This window comes from Ceratotherium simum, chromosome 26, assembly GCF_057802395.1.
Source record: "Ceratotherium simum simum isolate JZ-2026a chromosome 26, ASM5780239v1, whole genome shotgun sequence".
Taxonomy (NCBI): Eukaryota; Metazoa; Chordata; class Mammalia; order Perissodactyla; family Rhinocerotidae; genus Ceratotherium; species Ceratotherium simum.
Window position 1 is genome coordinate 24,644,934 of NC_141925.1, and position 23,175 is coordinate 24,668,108.

General features: G+C 53.4%; 1 protein-coding gene across 2 annotated transcripts; it reads right to left on the reverse strand.

Annotated features, from left to right (window-relative positions):
• Nucleotides 1–1,421: 1,421 nt before the first annotated feature.
• On the reverse strand, nt 1,422–23,115 carry MVP (major vault protein). 2 transcript variants are annotated; one of them, XM_087417294.1, is made up of 16 exons: nt 22,760–23,115; nt 22,231–22,291; nt 15,482–15,613; nt 15,076–15,271; nt 10,561–10,684; nt 10,322–10,453; nt 9,334–9,428; nt 8,794–9,030; nt 7,123–7,404; nt 6,009–6,253; nt 5,708–5,905; nt 4,304–4,690; nt 3,392–3,508; nt 3,101–3,227; nt 2,389–2,577; nt 1,422–1,681 (listed from the first exon to the last, which is right to left on the reverse strand). In XM_087417294.1, the coding sequence occupies exons 3-16, from the start codon at nt 15,604–15,606 to the stop codon at nt 1,469–1,471; spliced, it is 2,667 nt and encodes an 888-aa protein (XP_087273420.1). In that variant the 5' UTR covers nt 15,607–15,613; nt 22,231–22,291; nt 22,760–23,115; the 3' UTR covers nt 1,422–1,468. The 2 variants fall into 2 exon arrangements, with proteins under 2 accessions (XP_087273420.1, XP_087273421.1); XM_087417295.1 differs by lacking the exon at nt 22,231–22,291.
• Nucleotides 23,116–23,175: the final 60 nt, after the last annotated feature.

The following is a 23,175-nucleotide window of genomic DNA, read 5'->3' on the forward strand; positions in this document are numbered from 1 at the left end:
AAAATCTAAGCTGGGCAAGATTGAAATGAAAGGGAGGTGTCAATGTTGAGAAAGTGGTTGGGGTCAAGGTCCCTGAAGCTTTGAGTTGGAGGAACGGTTGTTGGAAGGCGAGGATGAGGCAGCAGGAGCTGAGGTTTCAGAGGTGGTGTGGTTGCTGGTAATGACAAAGTCAAGGGATGGCCATGGGAGCCTGTGGCAGAGATGGGAAGGTACATACCCACCACGGACAACCTTGCCTGCTGCCAATCACCCCCAGGGGCCCTGGCAATAAACAGTGCTAACTTAGCACTCACCATGTGGCAGATGAAGAGTTTTAGTTACCTCTCTTAAGGGAAGATGTGGGAGTGTTTGTAGGAAGCAGGAGGGGAGGGGCTGGCTCACTTGCCTATTCCATCAACACTGAGCCGGCACACTGAGTGCTGTGGGCTGACAGCCAGCCCCTGGCCTCGACAAGCTCAGACTTGAGTGGAGCCGCTGGCCACATAAATGCAACTCAACTTGGAAAGCGACAAGGCTCATAGGGCCCAGTGTGGGGAAAGGAACAAGACTGAAAAAGCACCAACCTGATCAGTAGGGGAATTGCTGGCCCAGTTCACAGAGGAAGCAAGATCAGAGAAGGCTGAGTTGCCTTCTCTAGCCACACAGCAAGTAAACCCAAGTTTCTCTCTTCACCCCTAGGATCTTTTTACTTCCTCAGCAGAGACCCGGCAGGCCTGGCACCTACACTCCACCTGGGAGCAAGGGCTGGTACACCTTGCAATCTCAACTGGTGTGCCCAGAGAGATCACGCCTGGATCCTTCCCCCAAATAAGCTCCTCGCTGGGGCAGGGTGGGAAAGGGGCACCCCCCCGCCCCCGATGCTCTGAAGAGCCCATAGCAGAAGCCCAGGGAGGCACTCCAGTCCCTACTGCCCCTGGCTGGGTTCCTCCTCCGCCTCTGACATCCGCATCTGAGAAGGGACACGGGCACAGGCCTGCCAGGTGTGCAGAGTGACCAGCAGGTGGCGCCAAAGGGAGTCTCCTAAGTTGGGGGGCAGGAAGGCAGGATGGACATGCCCATAGCCAGAGGGTTAAACTCCAGAGCCCCTGACAAGCTGGGCTTCTGGAGGAATGGCAGTGAGAAGGGATGGTGCTAGGGCAGGAGCCACCTGAGGGGCTGGCCGGGCAAGCCCCATCCTCTCACCTGTGGCATCATCTCTCCCACCCGGGGTCTAGGAACGCTCACTGCCAAAAGGCCAGTCTGGTTGGTAAGACTTTGTGGCCCCATTTCTAGTGTGTGATTTCAGGTTAGTCTTCTCCCTGCCTCAGTTTCCTCTCCACTTTACAGATGGGGACCATCTCTACTATCTCAAGACTTCAGGAGTATCTCCCCCGACCCCATGAAACTCCCTTGTGATGCAGACTGAAGGCGACAGAAAAGGGTTTAAATGCCCAGAAGTGTCCGTTTTATTTATCAGTACAGTACAGAGCTAAGGCACGATGCTTCCAAGAGCTTGCGGGGAAGCAGGGGAATGGAGAAGCAGGCCTTCTTGGGGTCCGGGCCCCTTGGCCGCCTTCTTGGCCAGGGGCTGGGCCTCAGACCCTAGCCCCAGCAGACCGAGGGCTGTGCTGAAGAGGTTGATGGGAGTGGAGCCGTCAGTGATGAGGGTTGATTTCAGGCCCAGGCTCTGGAGCAGTTTTACCTGGATGGAGCAAGAGGAAGGCAAGAAGACGGAGTCAGGCCCTGGTCCCTTCTCTTGCGTCCCTGGGGCAGGCCGCCATCCACTCCGGTGTGACACTGCAGCTGCTGCCTGAGCCATCCTCGTAGGATTAGTCATCGATAAGCAAGGAGCATAAGGGGAACCTGAGGGTTGCAGCCTAGAGGGCCTGAAAGATCTGGGCCCTGCCTGCAGCTGCCTCCAGTAGCTCCCATAGCCCTCTTTGCTTGCCAGGTTGCAGCCATCCAGTCCTTTCTCTTCTTTAAATGCACTAAGTTTCGTTCTCTTCATGCCTTTGCACTTGGACCCTCTCCTGGGAAGCCCCTGTCAACTCTACAGAGTGACCCTCCTTAAACCAGCTACACCTTGAAGTATCACCTCCCCCTTCACCTTATCACCCTGCTTGACTTCCTTTGGAGCACTTGTCACAGACCCATGTCCTCCAACGTCTTATCTGTTTATCCTCTCCCCCCAGGAGCCCCAGCTCACTGCCGAGTCTAGTACAATACCTGATATGACACCACGCTCAAATGATACAGGTCAAGACACAGGATACGGGACAGTTCGTCACCACCTCCCCTCACCCCTGACCTCTCTCTAGATATTGTGTTTGCCTCCCCAGCTCTGCCTTCTTGGTTCCAAGTACTGTCCCAAGACACCCACACATCCGCTGGCACTCTCCCCACCCTCACCTGCATCTCTGGCCCCGCCACGGCAAGGTCCCTGATGGTGCTGGGGCCCAGGGCCTCTGTCATGTGCTTGAACTTCTTCACCTCCACCTCAGCCAGCTGCTGGGCCTTGCTCACCTCCAGCTCCAGCTGGGCCCGGGCATAGACCAGTTCTAGCTCTCGCACTTTCCGTACCCGCTGGAGCTCAGCCTCCTGGAAGGGGAACACCCATCATTCTTTGGATTGTGTGGCCCCTGGGAACTGTCCAGCAAGTCACCCTAGCCAGCAAGCCTGAGGACCTCAGGTGGAAGGGATGGAATTGTAAACTTCTAGTCAGTCGGGTGTGAACCTGGCTATGTCACCTTTAGCCAGTGACCCATGGGAGCCCTTAATCCAAGCCTGAGTTCCCTCATCTGTAAAACGAAGGTAATACCTACCTTAATGGGATTTCAAGCATTAAATAAGATCATGCATGTGAAGCATGCAATACCTGGCACAAAGCTGGCCAGTGTCTGAGCACATACTACACGTAACATGGGAGTAAATAATAATCCTTCCCTTCCAGGCAGGCATTAGGTGACTCAATATAAGGCGAAGGACTTTATAAACCACAAAGTATTTGAATAGGGCCGTCCGTGAGGGTACCTGGTATCCTACTCAGCTTCAGGGACTGCAGTGATCCGGCCTCTTCCTGACCCCAAGGCCACACCCTTCTGTGGGCATGTCCCCCACTCACCGTCTCAATGGCCAGGGCCTCTGCCTTCAGCTTGGCCTGCAGCACGGAGCCCTCCCCCTCGATGCGCGCCGCCTCTGCGCGGGACTCAGCCTCCGCCTTAGCGGTCCCAGTGCTCTCCACGGCAGTGCTGGAGGTGGCGGTGGCAGAGTCAGGCGAGAGCCAGGAGAAAGCCCAACCCGGCCCTGCCCTGGCCTTGCCTTACGCCGTCGCAGCTTGCGCGCACACACACACCCTGCTCCTCCCACCAGCTGCTTTTCCAAGACCCTCAGCCATCTTTAGTCCTCAACCCACCTCAGAGCCTCCAACTCTAAGAGCTCCCTGCGAGCTTTCTCAGCTTCTGATTGGTCCAAGATCTTCTGCCTCTCAAGCCGGCCACGGGCTTCTTGCTCTAGTCTCTGAGCCTCGTGTCTGGATGGGAGAGGGGACAGATAAGATGCTGGCCCGGGGCCAGAGCTGGAATGGGAGCTCCAAGACAGGGACCACCAATCTGTTGGGTGCTCGGGACAGACCCCGGCCCACGGGAGGCACTCAACCTGCAAACGCAGTATGTCCACTGCGAGCCAGGCACGATTCTGGATGCGAGGGAACGTGGCTGTGACCGAGGCCCCTGCTTTCACACAACTTACCTTCCAGTGGATAAAAGACAAGGAAACAAGGATGATTTTAGACAATGACAAGCTCCCTGAAAATAGCTGATGCCATAATGAATGGGCAAAGGGGGTGCTGCGTCAGCTGGGGCAGAAAGAAAAGGGCTCTCCTAGGAGGTGACGTTTGGGGTGAGGGCAGGAGGAGCCTGCCCTGAAGCGCTCTGGGGGAAGAACATTCTGGGTAGAGGGGACAGCCAGTGCAGAAGGCCTTAGGTGGGCATCTAAGGAGCTGGTGGGGCCCTTGAGCATGTGAACCTGGGGGCAAGGCTGGAAGGCTAGGTGGTGGGGAGGCAGGGATGGACCCCAGAGTGCCTAGGAGGCCACAGAAATGAACCTGGGTTCTAGCACAAGCAAGGTGAAAAGCCACATGAGCAGGGGTGGCATCTAGTCACATTTTAAGTGGGGCATACTATTGGCTGGGTAAGGATGACAGCAGGCTAAGCACCAGGGGACGCCATGTTATCCAGGTCCCAGCAGTGGGCTGGAGATGGGGACTCTGGAGAGGTCTGGCCTGCAGTGGGCATTGTGAGCAGCCGGGCCCCCAGGCCTCACTCACTTGGCAGCTGCCTCCTGGGAGTTGGTGGTGATCTCGATGGCCAGCTGGACACTGCGCTGCAGGGCGTCCCGGGTCCTCTGGTCCACAGGCTCCACCGACTGCACATCCACGCTGCTGACCACCAATCCGTTTTGGGGGAAGATGGCCCGGTCCCGGGGCTCGGGCAGGGCCATGCTGTTGGATCCCTTGGCTTCCAGGGTCTCAAAGCCAAAGACAGCAGTGCGAATGATGCGGGCCGAGTTCTTATGGAAGTCATCGAAGGTGACAGAGGCCACGGCCCCCCGCACCCGGGATGCGATGGCCTTGCAGGCATCACCCACGAAGTCAGGCACTGAGAAGAGCTTGGCTGTCTCTTGGGGGTCCTTCCGGTCCTTCAGCTCAAAGTGCCTGTGAACAGAGGCCCAGAACAGGGAAGCCGTTTTCCCCCTGGAAATAACTCTCTCATCTTCGAAAAAGACTCTGACACCCACCGTCTAGGGATGGACAAGGTCTCTCATGATAGAGAATGTTAATTAGTGCCCACCATGTGCCAGGTGAGGTCCTAAGAAATGTACACGTTCCCATTTCTCTCAGCCACCCTATGAGGTGGGGATGAGTATTATCCCCATTTTACAGATGAGGAAATTGAGGTCCAGAGAGGTTAAGTGACAGACTTAAAGTCACAATATGTGGCAAGCCAGGGCGTTGAGCCCAGGCAGTGCAGCTTGAGGGTCTGTGCTCTTAGCTATAGTGCCCCCGAAGGTGTCAGCGCCCCATCTGCCTTTGTCATGGTCCTGGCCACTTAGCCAAGGGGTGAAGAACATGTGCTCGGGAGCTGCTGAGCATTGCTTCTGGATGTGACTTGTCTCCCCTAACTAATCACTGCCATTTGAGCTTTATGTCCGGGGCACTGTTCTAATTCTCACTGCATCCTTTCAACGGCCCTGTGGAGTGGGTGGTCACGCTGTCATCCTCGTTCTTCAGACTGGGAAACGCAGGAGAGCACTAAGTCACTTACCCAGGCCCACGGCGAGCAAACGGCGGGGCTAGGGTGCAGACCCAGGCAGTGGGCCCCAGAGCACGTGCTCTTGACCACCTGCCCACGCTGCCCACTCCCCCTGGTCGTGTCTGATATTTTTATAACCTTTCAGATACGTGTTTAGTTGAACGCACGCTGAGAGCTGGGGAGGGTCCTCCCGCCATGTCCCCACAATCCTGCTCCCAGGCGGTGACCCCGCATCTTCCCGGTCATTCCCCTTGGGCATCAGACTGGATGTGCATGAACCCCGGCTTCTCTCTTGACCACGGCATGGAGTCAGGCGTTCTGCCCTCATCATGAGCCCAGCGCTTCAGGAGGCGTCTCTGTTCCTCAGAGTCCCCCTGGGCTGCACCAGCAGGAGCCCTCCCCGACTCCCCGCCCCTTACCAGTTGTAGGCAAGCTGCAGCTGCAGCCTGGCATGGTCTGCGGTTTCAATGGTGATGACGTCTGTGAAGAAGTCAGGCCCGAGCAGCAGGCAGAGCGCACGGCGCGCGTGGGGACGCTTGGGCCGCCCAGCCGAGAGGGACAACACTGTAAACTGCTCCTCAGGACCCAGTGACACCAGCTCAGGCCCAAAGACCACGCTGCAGAGGGAGTCAGGGGTCAGACACATGGCGAGCCTCTCCTGCCACACACCCACACACTCCCCACACACACCCACACACACCCACCCAGCCGGCCCCTCACCGAGCTCTCTTCTCTCTGTAGTCGTACACCTGCACAGCAGCATTGTGAGGGACACGGTAGCTGACCACGCGGGTCTTGTTCCGGGGAGTCAAGGGCTGAAGGGTCTTGGCTGTCTCCTTCTCACCCCTGTCTGCCAGAGGGTCCTGCCCCTTGTTCAGCAGCTCCTCCACCCCAGGAGGCAGCTCTTTCTCCCACAGGACCTCATCCTGGGTCAGCATATAGGTGCTTCCGATCACAGCACGCACCTTGAGGGAGGACGGCGAGGAAGGATGTTACCAGGGGAGGCAGAAGGGAGAAAGACCCACCCAGCAGTCCTGAAGCAGAACTGGTCCAGGGGGTAGTACAGCATCATGGTTAAACATGGTCTCTGGAATGAGGCTGTGTTCAAGTTCGCCATCAGCTAGCTCGGTGATCTTGGGCAAGCTATTTCACCCCTGTGCTTTAGTTCCTCACCTGCAAAATGGACCCAACAGTGGCTACCTCATAGGGTTGAGGAAGGAATGACATCTCACATATCTAGTGCTGAGAACTTGGCATATAGTAAGGGCTCGATATTATTTGCTCTGGAATGTTCTTTCATGGGGCAGCTTAGAGGACATCCCATGGACAGATGCAATCCTAGGAAATAGGTAGCATACACTAACATTTCTTAGGATTCTGAGCTCTATTTCTAGGTTGGATTCTTAGAGAAAGAGGTTGGAGATGTGGTCCTAGGTCAAACCGAGGTCAGGGTTTCAGGTGAGGGGGCAAAGAGAAGGGATAAGGGCATGGGGGTGGAGGTCGGTTCTTATGGTTCCTAGGCCACCCCCTAGTCAGTCCTTTATGCAGGGGACAGATCAGCAGTGGGGACAGAGTACCCATCCTAAAACCTGGCTCACCTTCTCCTTTGGGGGTTTCTAAAATTTGAAGTTAGATATTTAAGACAAAGGGAAAGCAAATACTCCACAGGATGCCCTCATACCTAACAGCCAGCTGGCTCAGACACTGCTATTAGTGCTGTTGAGGTCCCCTCCCCTGCCTCCACCAGGCCCCTCCTCATCAGCATCACCCGCTCACCCACAGCAAGCCACCGCCAGGGCCACACGGCAGTGAGTGTTCATCCCTCAGCTGTTACCTTTCCGGTCTTGACGTCCTGAACGTAGATGCCCTCATTCTCGTCCAGAGGGATGGCCTGACGCTCTTCCACCACCTCCACCTTAGCAGAGGGCACATACTCCAGGGGCCCACGGATGAGCCAGCGGTCCCCGGCCTGGTGCGAGATGCTCCCCTCGTCCTCCCCCACTTCCAGGGGCTGCAGGGCCCTCAGCAGCAGTCCCTGCTGCTCCGACAGCACATACACGTCCTGGATTCCTCGTTCCAGCCTCTCTCCTGGTTGGAGGAAAAAAGACTTCTCTCCCTAGTGGGGAGAGGTGGGGTTAGGAGCAGCTGCCACTCAGGGTTTCGGGTGCCTCTGAGGGCACCTCCCTCAGCCCTGTGTGGCTGCGGGCTTGTGTTGAGGACAAGCACCCTCCCACACTCGCACAGAGTAATCCAGTGCAGTGTTATCCGGACTGTGAGGCTCTCGACAAATGCCTGCAGAGCTGATCTGGTCAAACCCGCCATTGAAAAGTTCTGTCAACTGTCAGGGCCTGGGTCCTCACAAACGCAACAGCTAAGAATTAACCTATTGCTCCTTGTTTTTCCCATGCCTTGTTTTCTTGGGATGGTATAGTCCAGGGTTGGCAAACTCTGATCTTTGGGCCAAATCTGGACAGCTACCTATTTTTTTAAATTGTACATTTACTGAGATATAACCCACATACCATAAAATATACCCATTTGAAGTATACAATTCAGTTGTTTTAGTATATCCACAGAGTTGTCCAACCATCACTACTATCTAATTCCAGAACCTTTTCATCATCCTGAGAAGAAACCCTACACCCAGCAGCAGTCACTGCCCATCCCCACCCACCACCAACCACTAATCTATTTTCTGTCTCCATGAATTTGCCTATTCTGGACATTTCATGTAAATGGAATCACACAACACGTGGTCTTTTACGTCGGGCTTCTATTGCTTAACATAATGCTTTCAAGTTTATCCATGTCGTAGCACGTATCAGTACTTCACTTCTTTTTATAGCTGAATGATGTGCCATTGTATGGATATACCATAATTTTTATCCATTCATCAACTGACGGACATTTCAGTTGTTTCTACTTTTTCCGCCTCCTATTTTTGCAAATAAAACGTTCCAGGAACACAGTGGTACTCATTCGTTTCCATGCCGTCCAGGCTGGTACAACAGTACAGTTGAGTACTTGCAACAGAGACCATACAGCCCCCAAAGTCTGAACTATCTACGATCTGGCCCTTTACAGAAAAACTTGCCGACTCCTATAGTTCAGAGAGGGGATGAGGTATGGGGTGGGGAGAATGGAATGGTAAACCAAGAGATTTGTTTTATGCAGGATGACAAAGTTTACAGAACAAAGGGATGTGAAATATGAGAGAAAGTTTCTAGATCTATGGGCACAGGGCAGGGCCAGGTGCCCCCAGAAGAGATGGTGCGTAACTTGAGGTCAGAGGGATAAGTCAGAGGCTGCAAGCGAGTTCAAGGGGACAGTGTTTCAAGAGCTAGAACCAAGTGTGCCAAGGCACGGGGGGAGCCATGACAAGCGTGGTGTCTCTAGCACGTGTACCCGGGGTGGGAGGAGAGAGGGGAGAGAGGCGCGAGGGCCTTGTGTCATTCAAGGCCAGTCACCCCCAGGGCAGGCCTCTGGGGGAGGTGGAGGCGCTCACCTTGACGACACGCTTTTGCCCCAACTGGTTCTTGCCATCTAGTCCGACAGGGTCAAGAATCACACAGTAGTTGTGGGGGCCCAAAGTGGTGATGGGCACGACCCCCAGCACCTCCTCATAGACGTCGGGCACATGGGCCTCTGTGTCCTGCACTGTCACCAGCCACTCCTCCCCAGTGCGGCGAGTCACTCCCCTCAAGTCGCGGAAGTTCTGCCGAGCCCGGAGGTGCAGGGCTGTCTGCGGAGCAAGATTTCGGGGCGTTTGAGTAAAGCCACCTCCAACCTCCTCAGGGAACCTGGGAACCCCAGTGCCCACTAAATGCTCCCAGGTCTGAGTGACAGTTTCCACCAACCCAGGTGGACTTTTTAACCCTTTCAGATGCCTAGAATACTCCTCAGGTGATATGACCTCTGAATTTTTCTTTTAGTGGCCCTAAAAACATCACTTCTCTTTTACTTTCATGTTGTCTGACACCATCTCTGCCACTCTGAGCACCCCATACCCCAGGGGCCCTTAACCCACACCCCCCCGAGCACACACCTTTTCTGTGAGGACCACAGCATCCACCAAATCCAGAACCTCCTCAAACACTGCTGGGAGATACGCACCCACGGAGCGGACCAGCCATTCTTCTCCTGAGACCAGGGCAGAAAGGAAGGGTCAAAGGTCACCCAGCCTGCTCCCAGCTGCCCCTTCCCTCAGCCTAGACAACAGAGAACCCATAGAACTTTGTAGGTGAGGAGATGCCACTGCCCCCAGGCTCAAGGGCCTGACAGGAGTCCTTGTCTTCATTCCTTTCTTTGAGGCCTGAGGAAAACCAACCCCCATCCACGGGAATAAAAAAGCCCTTCTAAGTGCCCAAGTTGCTGCTCCACCAACACCCTGCCACGCCCTCTCTAAGCTCCAAAGACCAACGCTTTTCCTCCCCCTGAAATGGGCAGCAGAACTGCCTCTGTTACAGTTACAGGTGTCTTTCGGTGTATTGGAGAAGCAAGAGTGCCAGCCTTGCCCTTCCTGGCTATAAACCCAGGCAAGTAACCTAATTTCTGCGCCTCAGTTTTGTTACGTGGAAAATGGGAACAGTAGTGTCTCCAGGTTGTTAGGACTAAATAAGTTGCCATTTGTAAAGCATTTGAACCACACCTGGCACACAGTAAGCACTGCATTTGTTAAGACATTTTGTTTACTATATCACATTTGTCAAATACAATTGCTAACTGTATGTGCACACCTGCTTTGCTGATCTAGAAACAGACAGGGCCACTGACCCCAGCTCACAGTAAAGGGTGGGGGAGGGAAGAGCCGTGTCAGCATGATCGTGAGCACAGGGTCAGGGGTGGGGTAGCGCCAGCACAAAGGTGGTGGGGGAAGAAGCTGTGGGCAGTCCCCAGTAGCTTACAAAAGATCCCAGGGAAGCACTTCCTCCCAGGCTACAAGTAGCTTTCCCCAACCTTCTCCTATTTCCCGGCAGTCTAGGCATCAGAAGCACGGCCACCCACCCCACCTCAGTGCCCCTTAGCAACCCCACCTGTCACCCTCTCTTTGCCGTCCCGGTCCCAGCACTCCTTGCGGGCCCTCAGCCGCAGGGCCTGGTTCTGCCTGATGATCGTTGCCTGAATGATCTCCACGACCTCCACCTCCTTCTGGGGGATATATGTGCCTGGGAAGGGAAGATGAGGCACAGGTTGAGGGCCAGAAGGTGTCAGAGCTATGATGGGAAGGCAGGAAGCCTCTGACCCCAACTCCAGCCCGATGCAAAGAACTTACCAGGTCCTTCAAATAGCCACTCGTCTCCTGCTACCACCTTGTCTCCATTCTTATTCTCAAAATCCAGCAACGCCTTAAGATGGAGGGCAGTGTTGGGCAGAACCACCTGCAGTGGGGTGATGTCCTAATAGGGGAAGAAGGGGGACCATGGGACATTCAGCACTGTGACCCCAGGAGTCAAACCTGATACCATGGAGGTCCAAGTCCATAGCACCAATCTTTATATGTCCCAAATAAGACCCCGAGTGGAACTTACAAAGTAGGGGTAGTCTCAAAGCCATTTGGTCTGAAGAACTAAGACAGAGTTGACAGAGCAAGAGGATGCCACTGCTGATTCCTCTGCAGGAAGTGCTTAGAAGTTGTTTTAAGCTAGAAATCTAGGCGGGAAACCGGGCAAAGGGCTTGATGGGGGATGTGGGAGAAATACCCGGAAAGCTGAATGAATGACTATCTCGCAGCCTAGTGTGCACTGGGGCTCTCTAGGCAGTATGAGGAGGTGGGAAGGTATAAGCTGCTATAATAGGCATGTTTTAAGCATGTGGCTTTGTTTTTGAGGTTGCCTCATGGTCACAAGATAGCCATTGTACTCCAGTCATCGCGCCTCCTTCCATCAGGAAGGGAGACCTAACAAGTAGCCAAACCTTTTAGCAGTTTGTAGAAATGTTTCTACAAATAGGACTTCATTTGATCTTTGACAGTGTTCTGAGGGAGGCAGGAAAGCGAGGCTCATAGAGGCCAAGGGACATGACGAAGGTCACACAACTGGTAAGGAACAGAATCAGGACTTGAATCAGGTCTTTAGCGAAGCCTACCTGCCGCTCCTTACTCTGACTGGAGTGGCCCTGGGGCCGAGAAGGTCAGGTAACTCTACTCTACACACTGGGTTGGGGAGAGGCAGAGCTGGAGGTGTACTGCCCAGGTGAGCCCTTCCCTGTACACCTTCTACGTGCATGGCACTCAGCTGGGTGTGGTGGGGGCAGGACACACTCCCTTCCCCTGTCTTCCTGGAGTTTAGGTCCCAGCAGGTAATAAGACAGACACAGACCATTCTCTCCAAGCAGACTGTGGACGGTGCCAAGGGAGGGAGGCTGTAGAAGTTCAGATGAAGGAGAAGTTAGGGAAGTGGCATTTGAATTGGGGCTCAAAGGAAGAGTAGGCTTTTGATACAAATGTGTGGAAGGAGGAGAAGGTGAGCATCTGGGAAGAGCATACAGTCCAGCATGTTTTTCACCTCCCACATCTACTCTGTCATCACTTCCTATCTGTCCCATTGCAAATCCAGGTCTACCTTTATCTATCCCTGCCATCGCCCTCACCTAAGCCGCCAATATCTCTCGCCTGAATGATGGAAATGTCTTCCTGACTGGTCTCCTGGCTGCCACCTCTGTCTCTTTCCAGTCCATCCCTCATGCCATCACAGGCTTCCAGCTCGAGTGACTGGGTCCCCAGTAGTATCACCAAGTTAAGATTGGGAATACGAGAGAAGAACAGATTTGCGGGTAAGGGAAAGTGTTAGGTTTGGATGTCCAGTAGGTGGTCGCTGAGGGACGTCCAGGAGAAGGCTTCCTATAGGCAGTTAGGGGACGCAAGTCTCTAGCTCCCAGCTAAGATATAGGGTTGGTCTTCAACGTAGACGAAGTAGTCAAGGCCACAAGAGCATGAGAGGGCACACAGGAGGACAGAACCTGAAGGCAGAGGGGGCAGGGGAGGAGAAGGAGACATCCAAGATGAAAAAAACATCCACAGAGTAAAACGTAAAGACATGTTTTAATAAGAGGGCAGATCAACAATGGATGTGGCTGAGAGGGCCTGTGAGACACAGGATGACTGTCCCCTGGGCCTCAGCTAGGATGTCTTGGGGTTTTGCTCAAGTGAGTTCAATGGAGGTGGGGGCAGGGGCCAGATGCAGGGGCTTGTGAGGGAATAGGGCAGAGAACATCAAGTGTAAGTTGTCACCAAAGTAGGAAAGGAAAGAGAAAGCAATAAATGGCTAGAAATTGGATTCACAGGCCCATTCACAAAAGCCCATACAAATTTCGTGTGCACATCCTGGGACCCAGCAGTCCTTATTAGTTTCTACTCTTAAAAAAACTAGCGTGCACAAGGACACACAGACGAGCATACTCACTGTAGCACTGTTTTTCCTTATAAAGTGGAAACATCCTAAATGCTTCTCAAGAGGGGAATGGCTGAACTTCTATACATCATATGGAATTACATACAACAATTAAGCAAGATAGGATTTATATGCCAATATGCAGAAGTTCATCCAAAATGCACTGGCAAACGATGGTGTGATAGCCCTTACGCAAATAGGTTATAATCAATACTATTTTTTGATACATACTTACGTGAATGCGTAAACACATCTGGATGCGTATACCCTGAAAGGATGATAGTAGATACCTCTGGGGAACGGAGAGCAGTTACTGGTGGTAGGAGTCAGAGAGGATTTTACAGCCTTCTGAATGCATTCTTTAGAATGAAAAGCTTACACAAGTAAGCCTTTAAGGCCAGAAAAGCATGGAAGAGGCAGAGCGTGTTTATTGGCCAAGAGAAAGGCATCAGTAGTGGAGAAGTTAAGACAGAGCAGAGAGAAGCTCTGGGTGGGGAGCAAGGTCTCAGGTGACAGAGGATGAGTCGGGTTCCTGGGTCTGCCTGACAGAGGGGAACTTCCTTAAGCTCCAACAGGTAGAAAGGAGATAAGTGTAGGTATAAAGTAAGGGAAGGGGACACAGACCCAGATCCTGGCCTCGATTTCTGACTACATGACCAAGTTGTTTGAGAGTGAGAGGGCAGAAACTAGGAAGAGAATGGAGAATGATAAATATTTAGAAGCAGAGAAAAATGGAGAGAAAGCTGGTTGGGAAGGGAGAGAACTGATGAACAGGGCTTGGGATGAAATGAACCACGTAGCCCATTAGCCACTTATGATACTGTGGTGGTGGTGGTGGGTCTGTCCACACGGCTAGAACAGAAAGGTGGGTGGGAGAACAGAAAGGTGGGTAACACCGATCCAGGACTGGGTTTTGCTGCCGGTCCAGCGCACAAGAGGTGTGTTAAAATGTTAAGGTTCAGTTGGGGTAGGAAAGAGACCAGGAAGAGAATCTGAGGGGTAGAAGATAGGATCCAAAGCCATCAGGGGACATGACAACAGAGGAGGGCTAGGAAAGAGAGACTGACAGTCAGGAGGAAGCTGGAGTTTAATTTCAGAGGTGGGAGAATAACCAAGTTCAGAAGAGACATGGCGCTGGGCGGGGCTGAAGCAGAACGTAAGAGCCAGGGGTAAGAGTTGAGGTCAAAAAGGTCAAGATGTTGACAGGGTCATTGCAAGGACATTAGTGAGGCTCCCAGGAGGACGGGGTGGGGGGGGGTGGGGGGTGGGGGTGGGGAGGCCCAAGCCAGGTGCCGCCTCCCTGAAGATGGGAAAGGAAGCGGTGCGGGCAGGGCGAGTGCACTGAAGGAGGGCGAGTGTGGAGTAGCCGGTGGAAAAGCAATGTCTCAGAGGCACTGGGCTCCAGGGAGGGAGAGGGCTTTGAGAGAATGAGCTGCTGTGGGCTAGGGCCGTTGGGGAAACAGAGGTTCGAGACGCAACAGTGAAGAAAGCTTTCTCTCTGCCCTAGAGAGCTTTTAAGTACTGGCACTCACTACCCCCCACCACTCCCCACCGGAGGAGGGATTTAGTCGGTCTGAGGAAGGACCTGGATATGGATGATTTTTAACTTTTGAGAGTTTCAGACTTAAATAAAGGTTACAGGAAGAGTATAAAGAATACCCTTACACTCTTCACTCAGATTCCCTAAAGGTTAATATTTTAACCATTCTTCACCACTTTCTATCTCTAAACACACATACTTCTTCCCCAAGTGTCTGCACCTGAGTGGACAGGAATGTCTCCAAGCTCCCTGGGTCACACTATCTTGCTTCCAGGATCAAGAAGCACTGCTTCGTAGAGGAGCCCAGAGTGACACAGTATAAAATGGCAAAGAGGTGAAGGTAGGAGAGATGTTACGGCAATGACGGCGGGATGCCCGCTTGCCCAGGGCCTGAGGACAACATGGACCAGGGCCCGGTTGGAAGTACAGGCCTGTGATGCCTTCTTGTGGGACAATCACAGGCATCTGAGCCTGGACCTTGTCTAGTCCACCATTGCTGTTACTGCCCACCAGTGTCTGGCACTGTTTGAGTGAATAAGTGCTTACTCGTGGCACAAGTCATTTAGGGCCAGACTGGACAGGAGCTTCCGGCAGGATCTGAAGCCTGGAAGATTAGGTGGCGAGATAGGCCTACAGCTCTTGGAGGAGGGGCAAGTCTGTGGTGGGCATGTGAGGAGGAAGGGGGTGTTTGGGGAAGGTGACTAGAGGGACAATGAATCGATTCTGCCCCAGTTGAGAACTAGCAAATGTCGCCCCCCACCCCCCACCCCAATTTTTTTTCCTTCCAGAAAGCAGTGCAGAGCCCTAGGACAAGGTGGCAGGACAAGTGGAGTGGGTATAGGGGAGGCAAGCCAGGTACCTTTTCCAGCACCTCCCCCGGGTACAGGGGGAAGGGGTCCTGGGCCAGCCGGATCTCTAGGTCAGCGTGGCGAAGCCGTACTTGTCCTGTGACATCGAACAGCACTGAGCCCTGGGCATCTCGGCACACTGGGTTGGCCACCGTGCAGTAGTGGCGTGGGGGGATAGTCACCATGCGCATGGGGGCAAACAGGACCCTGTTGGAGGTTGAGAAGGGGTGTGAGGACCCAGGGGACCCCTGTTCCAACTTCCAAAGGAGCCAATGAATGGGAGAGAAAGCTCCCTGTCACCCACACGAGAGCCAGTCCTGCTTGGGAACAGGAAGGAGGTGGACGATCATGTGTGCAGACTCACAGGCCCTCCTTGGCCCCAGGTCCCCCCCTCCATAGCCCAGTCTTGACACCAACCTCTCATTGTCCTGCCGGATGTAAGTCTTTGGCCCGACCTCCACGCGGGACACGTTGCTGTTCTGGTCCAGCACGTGGATGTAGTGGTAGGGGGGGATGCGGATGACAGCTTCTTCAGTCGCCATGGTGACTCTTTAGCCCAGGGCAGCACGAGAGAGTGACAGACAGGTGGGGAGAAGATACAAGATGAGCAGGGGGGCGTGGGATGAGGCAGGCATGAGCCTGAAGACCGGCTTGGGATGGGGAATGGGCCCTTCCTCCCCCAGCTCACAGTATTCCACCCTTCACCGTACCCACGCCCACCGCTTCCTTTCTTCTTCCCACTCAGGGCAACACAGCCCATCCAGACCTCACTCCTGTCAAGAACTGCTTGATGCAGTTAACCACAGAAGCCCAGGGTTCTCTGCCAAATCCTTTCCCTCATTCCCACCAACTCGACCTCCTCCCATGCTGCCCGCAACACTGGAAGGGGCTTTAGATGAAAACTTTCCCAGTCTCTAAACCCCGCGGTGTAGCACGTAGAAGCACGTGGGGCTTGGAGAGCTGGTCAGTCTCTGGAGGTGCTGTGGCCTTCTCCGCACAGTGGGGAGCAGCGGCTCTGAGCAGCTCCCTGGCTCATCCAGGGGCAGATAGCCGTTATTTCAGGGGACCCTGAAGGCCCCGGCTGTATTCAAATGTTAGCCCACCGCCCACGAATATGTACAGGATCTTTGTCCACAGTCCTGCTCCCTCATGCTTTGAGCAATCCTGGGATGAACTGTTCAGACACGGGCCACCTCTCGGGGAAGGGATCACTGATGGAACTGATGCTCCTATAGAATCAGCTGGATTGGAAACACCACAAATTCTAGTGCTTTCCTTTATCTCTGGTCTGTGGCCACCCTCGGCTCCCTGCTGTCATGAGCAGGGGTAGGTTGGGGCTAGAGGGGAAGAGGGTAAATGTGTACTGTATTCCACCCACCCCATCTGATCTGCTTCTGAACCCTGGGTGGTTCCATCCAGTACTTGGCCTGTTCAGGAATGTCACCTAAACCCTGTCCCTGCCTCCAGCATGCCCTGGACTTCGGACAACACGTTCCTTCAAGTCACGCAAACGGAATCAAGTTTACTAGGCAATTCAAAGCCTTGTCCTCTGAGACTTCGTTTTTTTTGAGACTTTGTTTTTTCTTGGCCCTGCGCTAACATCTGTTGCCAATCTTCCTCTTTTTCTTTTTTCTCCCCAAAGCCCCAGTACATAGTTGTATACCAGAGTTGTAGAGTTGTAGCTCTTCTACGTGGGACGCCGCCTCAGCATGGCTTGATGAGCAGTGAGTAGGTCCGTGCCCAGGATCCGAACCGGCGAACCCTGGGCTGCAGAATGTGCGAACTTAACCACTATGCCACCAGGCGGGCCCCTGAGACTTTGGTCAGACATTTCTGCAGCCACCACCAGAAAGGAGTGGCACCTCATCTACTCCACCATTCATCCAGCTTCCAACCTGGGTGAGAAATGGGAAGCAAGGACGAGGAGGGAGTGGCTTGGCACAGGAAAAATAGGCAGGAGCCATAAAATTATTGAATCAAGGCAAGGCCCAAGAGTTTTACTTGATCCACACAATCTGTAAAGTTTCATTTTTGTTTAGAAATTGTGAGTTTTCACAAACTACCGATTCTTGCTTTTCTTGAAGATTTAGGAGACAGGCCCTACATTCTCACGTAGCAAAATTGCCTTTTAGATGGGACACAAGCTTTCCTGCTTACCACGGTCCCCACCACTCCCTGTTGTCTTACACCTGGGCCATTGCACGCACATCACCTGTCTAGCTCCTGTTTAAAACATTCTATCAGCATCAGCCAATAGAACTTTGCAGGGCCGGCCTGGTGACGAAAGCGGTTAAGTGCATGCGCTCTGCTGCAGTGGCCTGGGGTTCGCCGGTTCAGATCCCCGGCGCGCACCAACACACCGCTTGGCAAGCCATGCTGTGGCGGCATCCCATATAAAGTGGAGGAAGATGGGCACGGATGTTAGCCCTGGGCCAGTCTTCCTCAGCAAAAAAAGGAGGATTGGCAGATGTTAGCACAGGGCTGATCTTCCTCACACACACACACACAAAAAAAACTTTGCAGAATGATGGAAATACTCTAAATCTGTGCTGTCTTTGGACTGGCCACGTGCGGCTACTGAGCGCTTGAAATGTGGTTCGTGTGACTGAGGAAATAAAATTTAAATTTTAATTAAAATAGCCAAATGTGGCTGGTTGATCCCATATTAGACAGTGTAGCTCTAAGTAGTTGAGTCCCAGATAGCGACAATTCAAGGTCACACAGCCAGTTTGTGGTACTATCGAGAAGAGAATTCTGATGTAATGCCTAGTCCTGTCTCTCTCCAGTGGCAGCGGGTACAGTGGTTAGGGGCACAGGTTCAGACAGACTGCCCGGGCTTGCTTACAATTCTGATTTGAGGCTTTCCTGCTTTGTATTGTTTCCCTAATGTCCTCCCTCATTTTGAAAGAGGTTACAGTTTTGATCCGTTTTCCTGGCACACTTTCCACATCAGAGGGATGTTATTCTGCTCCTCATTCCTTTACCTCGCAACTTTGTATGGGATTTGACCTTGATACTTTTCTGTGCTCCTCTTTATATGAATTTCCCTTAACTTGCAGGAGAGGGGCTTTTCTAACATCAGAGCTCCCTCTTGTGTTGATTTCAGGTAGTGTTTGAAAATATAGGGGCTGGCTTCCTGCTTTCCTGGCTCTATTCCTCTCCCAACCCTTACCTGGACCCACTCTTTCTTTCTTGTCTACAGCCTTGTCCAGCTCAGCTGTGCTTCCACTCCCCGAAGGTACTCCCTGACGTGGGGCCCCGTGTCCAGGACAGGGCGCCACAGGAGCCCCCGGGGGCTGGGACTGCCTGGATCTTAGTTCTAATCCTTACTGGATGGGTGATGTTAGACAAGTCCCCTGCCCTCCCTATACCCGTTTCCTGGCCTATAAACCGGGACTGGATAGGGCATCTACTCTAGTTAGGAGGACTGAGTTAACCATAAAGCACTCAGAACAGAGCTGGGCTCTTCAGCAGCACTATGTGTCTTACTGCTGAGGCAGGAAACAGCCTGAGGCCCAGCTTCCCCATCCAGTTAGGGGATGCAACCTAGCACCAGAGGCTCCCTAACCAACCTGGTGTCTTGGCCTTAACCCTCACTGTTTACCGGTCAGGAAGGTGGCAAGTCTTGTTGTCACCCCAGCTGTTGGGCAAGAACAGCAAAGAAGGGGCATCTGACAGCCAAACGAAGACTTATCCAGCTGTTCCTTTGCCAGGTTCTCTGCAGGGCGGAAGCCTGGCTAGGAAACAAGATGGGGATGAGGAAGAGCTAGGGCTGTAGGCGGAGGTGTGGACATAGCCCGGTGAGGCCCCACAGGGAAGATTTGAATTCTAGAAGCCCATGTAAGGCTGGGAAGCAAGCTCTGGGAACAGCCTCCAACGGCAACGGCTCCTTGTTGGATGATCTCCTACCCCTTACAGCTGAGGCCTCGCCACCATCTGTCACCCCAGCTGGGCTCAGTCAGGGGGGCTGAGAGCCTCATTCAGCTCAGTGACTCAGCTGAGAGTCATCCTTACAGCTGATCAAGCTGGGCTCCTGCCTTGTTCCGAGGTCAAGCCCTTGGCAACTACCCTTGGTGCAGTACCAGGACCATCTCACCTCCCTGACCACCTACTCACCATGCCCTAAAGCTGTGCCTTCCACCTAGACCACCTGCCAAGTTCACCCAACGACAGGTTTTGCCTTTTCACCCTCACCATCCACGGAAGAAGTCTCAATACAGGTCCTCTCAGGGGATCCGGGGAAACCATTTGAGTCAGGCAGCATGTTCGTGACAAGTCCCAGATTTAGACTTTTGTGGTTTGCCAGACGACATGCAGTTAGAGCATTTACTTCCAATATATCAGGGCCCTCAAACGACAAGGGGTGAGGATCGTGTTGACCTTTGGAAGGTCCAGCCCAGCCTTGGATTTGGCCCCAACTCCAAGTCTACCCAGACCTCCCCTCAGTGCCTGCTTCTACCCGGCCCCTTGCTGCTCTCTGCGTGCATGTTCAGCCTTGCCTGATCACACTCCCCTCAACTGTCATGAGGCTCCTACAAGAACCAGTCAACCTTCACCCCAAGTCTCCGAGCCCAGTGGCTCCCCCGCTGACCACAGGAAGAAGGGAGGCGGGATGGTGGATGAGCAGAGAACAAAACAGCCTCTAAGCAGAAGCTGGGCTCCTCCTCTAGTTAAGAGGCAGTTCTTGACCCACGTCTTGGCTCCAAAGTAAACTTACGCTACAGCAAGATTTCATAAATAAATGAGTCACGAGTCACTACATATCAGAGATCTTCAGGGCCAACTGTGAGTGGCTGACACAGTGAATCTTAAAAAGCAGATGCCCTAGCGACCACCTACACTGTGTAGTGGTCTGCAGTGAGCAGCAGCATCGGCATCACCTGGAAGCTTCTTAGTAACACAGACTCTTGGGCCCTCCCCGAGAGCCACTGAATCAGTGGGCTTTCTAACCACATATCCAATTATCCAGGCGCACATTCAAGGATGAGCAGCTCTGGTCTAAAACAGCCACTCTCAACCCTGGCTGTGCGTTAGAATCACCTGGAGATCTTTTAAAACCTCCCATCTCTGGGGATTCCGATTTAATTGGTCTGGGGTGCGGTCCAAGCATTGCTATGTTTAAAAGCTCTCCCGCTGACTCTAATATATAGCAAGGATTGAGTTCTGTCACCGCCGGCGTGATCTTGGGCCACTTGCTAGCCTCTGAGCCTTCCTCTCCTAGACTGTGAAGTAGGAATAAAAGTGACCTTTTCCTGGGCTTAAAGGGATTTGAGACTAGAGGCTGTCCCTAATGCACTGTAGGAGCTCAACAAAGGGTGCCTAGGAGGAAGAACAAAGAGCTCAGATTACTGACTGCTCCTCAAGGGCAGGGAATTTCATTTATTCTCCTCCAGCCCCCTTCACTCCCAGGTCCAAGTAGCCCCCTCTAGCCAACACAAGCCTCCTTGTCCCAAGCCTGGGCTCGCTCTTGGTCCAGGCAGCCCTGAAGTTGGAGGTGAGGCCGGTGACTCAGCCTCGCCACCATCACCTCTATCAAGCTTAGGTTTAGGAGGATGCCCATGAAGTTCAGCATACACGGGGTCATCTCTGCAGTTTCCTGTCACTGATTTTAAACTTTCTAGTCTTTGTTTGGAGAACATGTGAGTCACATTACGCAGGGACGGCAGAGAGGCTGTTATCACTAGACAGCTTGCTGGTTTAGGGAAACTATTTCCCACTTTAGTGGATTATAGTGGAAATTCTTGAGCATTCGTCTCAAGTCACTTTTTTTAGCAGCAAAGTTTCAGGAACTTTTCTTCCTATGAAAATCTTATTTGAGCTCTAGCCCAACTGGGCCACTTTGTGGGAGGAGGAGCAGCTTGGTGGTCTCAATGGGGACAGAGCAGCTCTGCCAGCTCAGGATGCTTCTTGTCCTACCTCCACCTTACTTCCTGGATGCTGCCAATTAACGCCAATCACCGAAGACAAGGATTGCCTAGATTAGAAGTGACCCAGGAACCAGGCTTCAGATCAATGTTTTCTAAACTCACCCAATCATAGCACTCAGCTGGGAGTGTTGATCCTGTTCATGCCAATTCCCAGGCCTCACCCCAGACCCACTGGGCCAAGGTTTCCAGAAGAGAGACTCTGGAACTTGTATTTTCAGCAAGTGCCCCCAGATAACAGCTCCCACTTATTAAGAACCTAATCTGTACCAGACATTGTGTTAAATGCCTTTAATTAACCCATTTAACCCTCACAAGAACCTAGAAGTTAAGCAATGTGCTCAGGATCACACAACGATCAAAGGACAGAGTCAGAATTCCACCCCAGGAGCCGGCCCCGTGGCGTAGTGATTAAGTGCGTGCGCTCCACTGCTGGGGGCCCGGGTTTGGATCCTGGGCGCGCACCGACACACCGCTTGTCAGGCCATGCTGTGGCGGCGTCCCATATAAAGTGGAGGAAGGTGGGCACGGATGTTAGCTCAGGGCCAGTCTTCCTCAGCAAAAAGAGGAGGATTGGCATGGATGTTAGCTCAGGGCTGATCGTCCTCACAAAAAAAAAAAAAAATTCCACCCCAGATAATGTGACTGCAGAGCCCCCAAACCAGGAGGCAGCTTGGCTTCTCAGGCAGAAATGTGAATAAGATTCTAAACCTAAAACAAGGACTTAAGGATCTGGGTGGGGCCGGATACTTTCCAGGAGACAGTGCCAATGGCAGTTCAAAGATGAGCGTTTTCTGCAACCTGGGAGGGCAGTACCCAACAAAGAGGCTTTACTCTGGGGCCCTCAGGCTGTCCCTGGGCCATCCTCTCAAGGTGGCTGCCTTACCTGCTCAGGGCTTCAAAGAGCTGCCCTGCCCAGACAGCTCCACCCCAGGGCAGCTGGGTGCCCTGTGTACCAAGGGTGGAAACAGGCCGCAGCTTCCAGGGAGTCAGTTGGCACTCCCCCTAACAGCCTACCCTTCCTCCATAACCCAGGGGTCCACCCAGGCAGGGAGCAGAGAACACAGGACATTTGCCTCAGCTACCATCCCCACCACCACACTTCACTCGGACACCAGCTCTAACAGCCCCAGAACCGCAGGCTGGTGGCTCCAAACGAGCTCCCCGTTTTTCACTTCCCTCTCCCAGAGAAAAAAAGAGCCTTGCTCACCAAACTCCACAACTCCCGGAAATGCAGCCTACCTTAAAATCACTCTGCTAACAGTTTCTCAAATGGTCTGCAAGGCCCACAGTTGGCACAGCCCTGAGTGGGGCAATAGGAAAATTTCAACATTTGGCAGCGTTAAGGGGTCTCCAGGGGGACAAATCACATTCTAAGAGCTCAAGGGGACAGGCCAGAGCCCAGGTCCCCAGGAGGAGGGGCAGGTGAGTATAGCAGGGACCAACCTAGCTCCAGGAGGAAGTCTGAATGGACCCCCTAAATTCCTCCACCCTTGCTTCTCTGATGTGGGCGCTTGAAGGCAGAGGCCTGAGATTTTGGGGGGTGGGTGTTGATCTACTTTTGCTTCAAAAGACACAAAAAACTCCAACAAGGAAAGTAAAATCTCCCAAGGCCAAGCCTCCACCCATCTTCTCCGGCCCTGGTTCAGAGAGATCTTACCCGCTCCACAGAAGCAAGGCCCTAGAAGGCAGGACAGGGCTAGACAAGCCCTTGAGAGGCACCAGATCCCATCCCCGGTTTGGGGCTTTGGGGCCAATACAAAGTACTCACATCTGGAAGCGTGGCTGGCTGCAACTGACTCCTCAGATGGAGAAACTCCCTCAGCCGGCCCCAGGAAAGCTCTTCCCGGCTGCCGGCAGGGCAGGGCAGGGCGGGGCAGGGGAAGGGAATCACTTCCCAGAGGCGGAGACAGGCTGGGGGGTGGGACCTGGGCATTTAAAGGGCCCTTGCAGCGGGGTCTCGGTTTCTCCTCAGGGCAGCTTCTACTGCAGCTGAAGGCACTGCGCTCATTTAGCGCTCGGGAATTCTCGCCTCACAGTCAGCTGGCAGCACTGGAGGGGTCAGAGGGCCTGAGCAAGGGGGCAGGTGCTGAGAGAGTTCACCTCTGCCCACCTGGCTTTAATTGCCCAATCTGGGGGAACACAATTCTGCCTCTCCACAACTGTTTGGGCTCCAGCTGCAGCCCC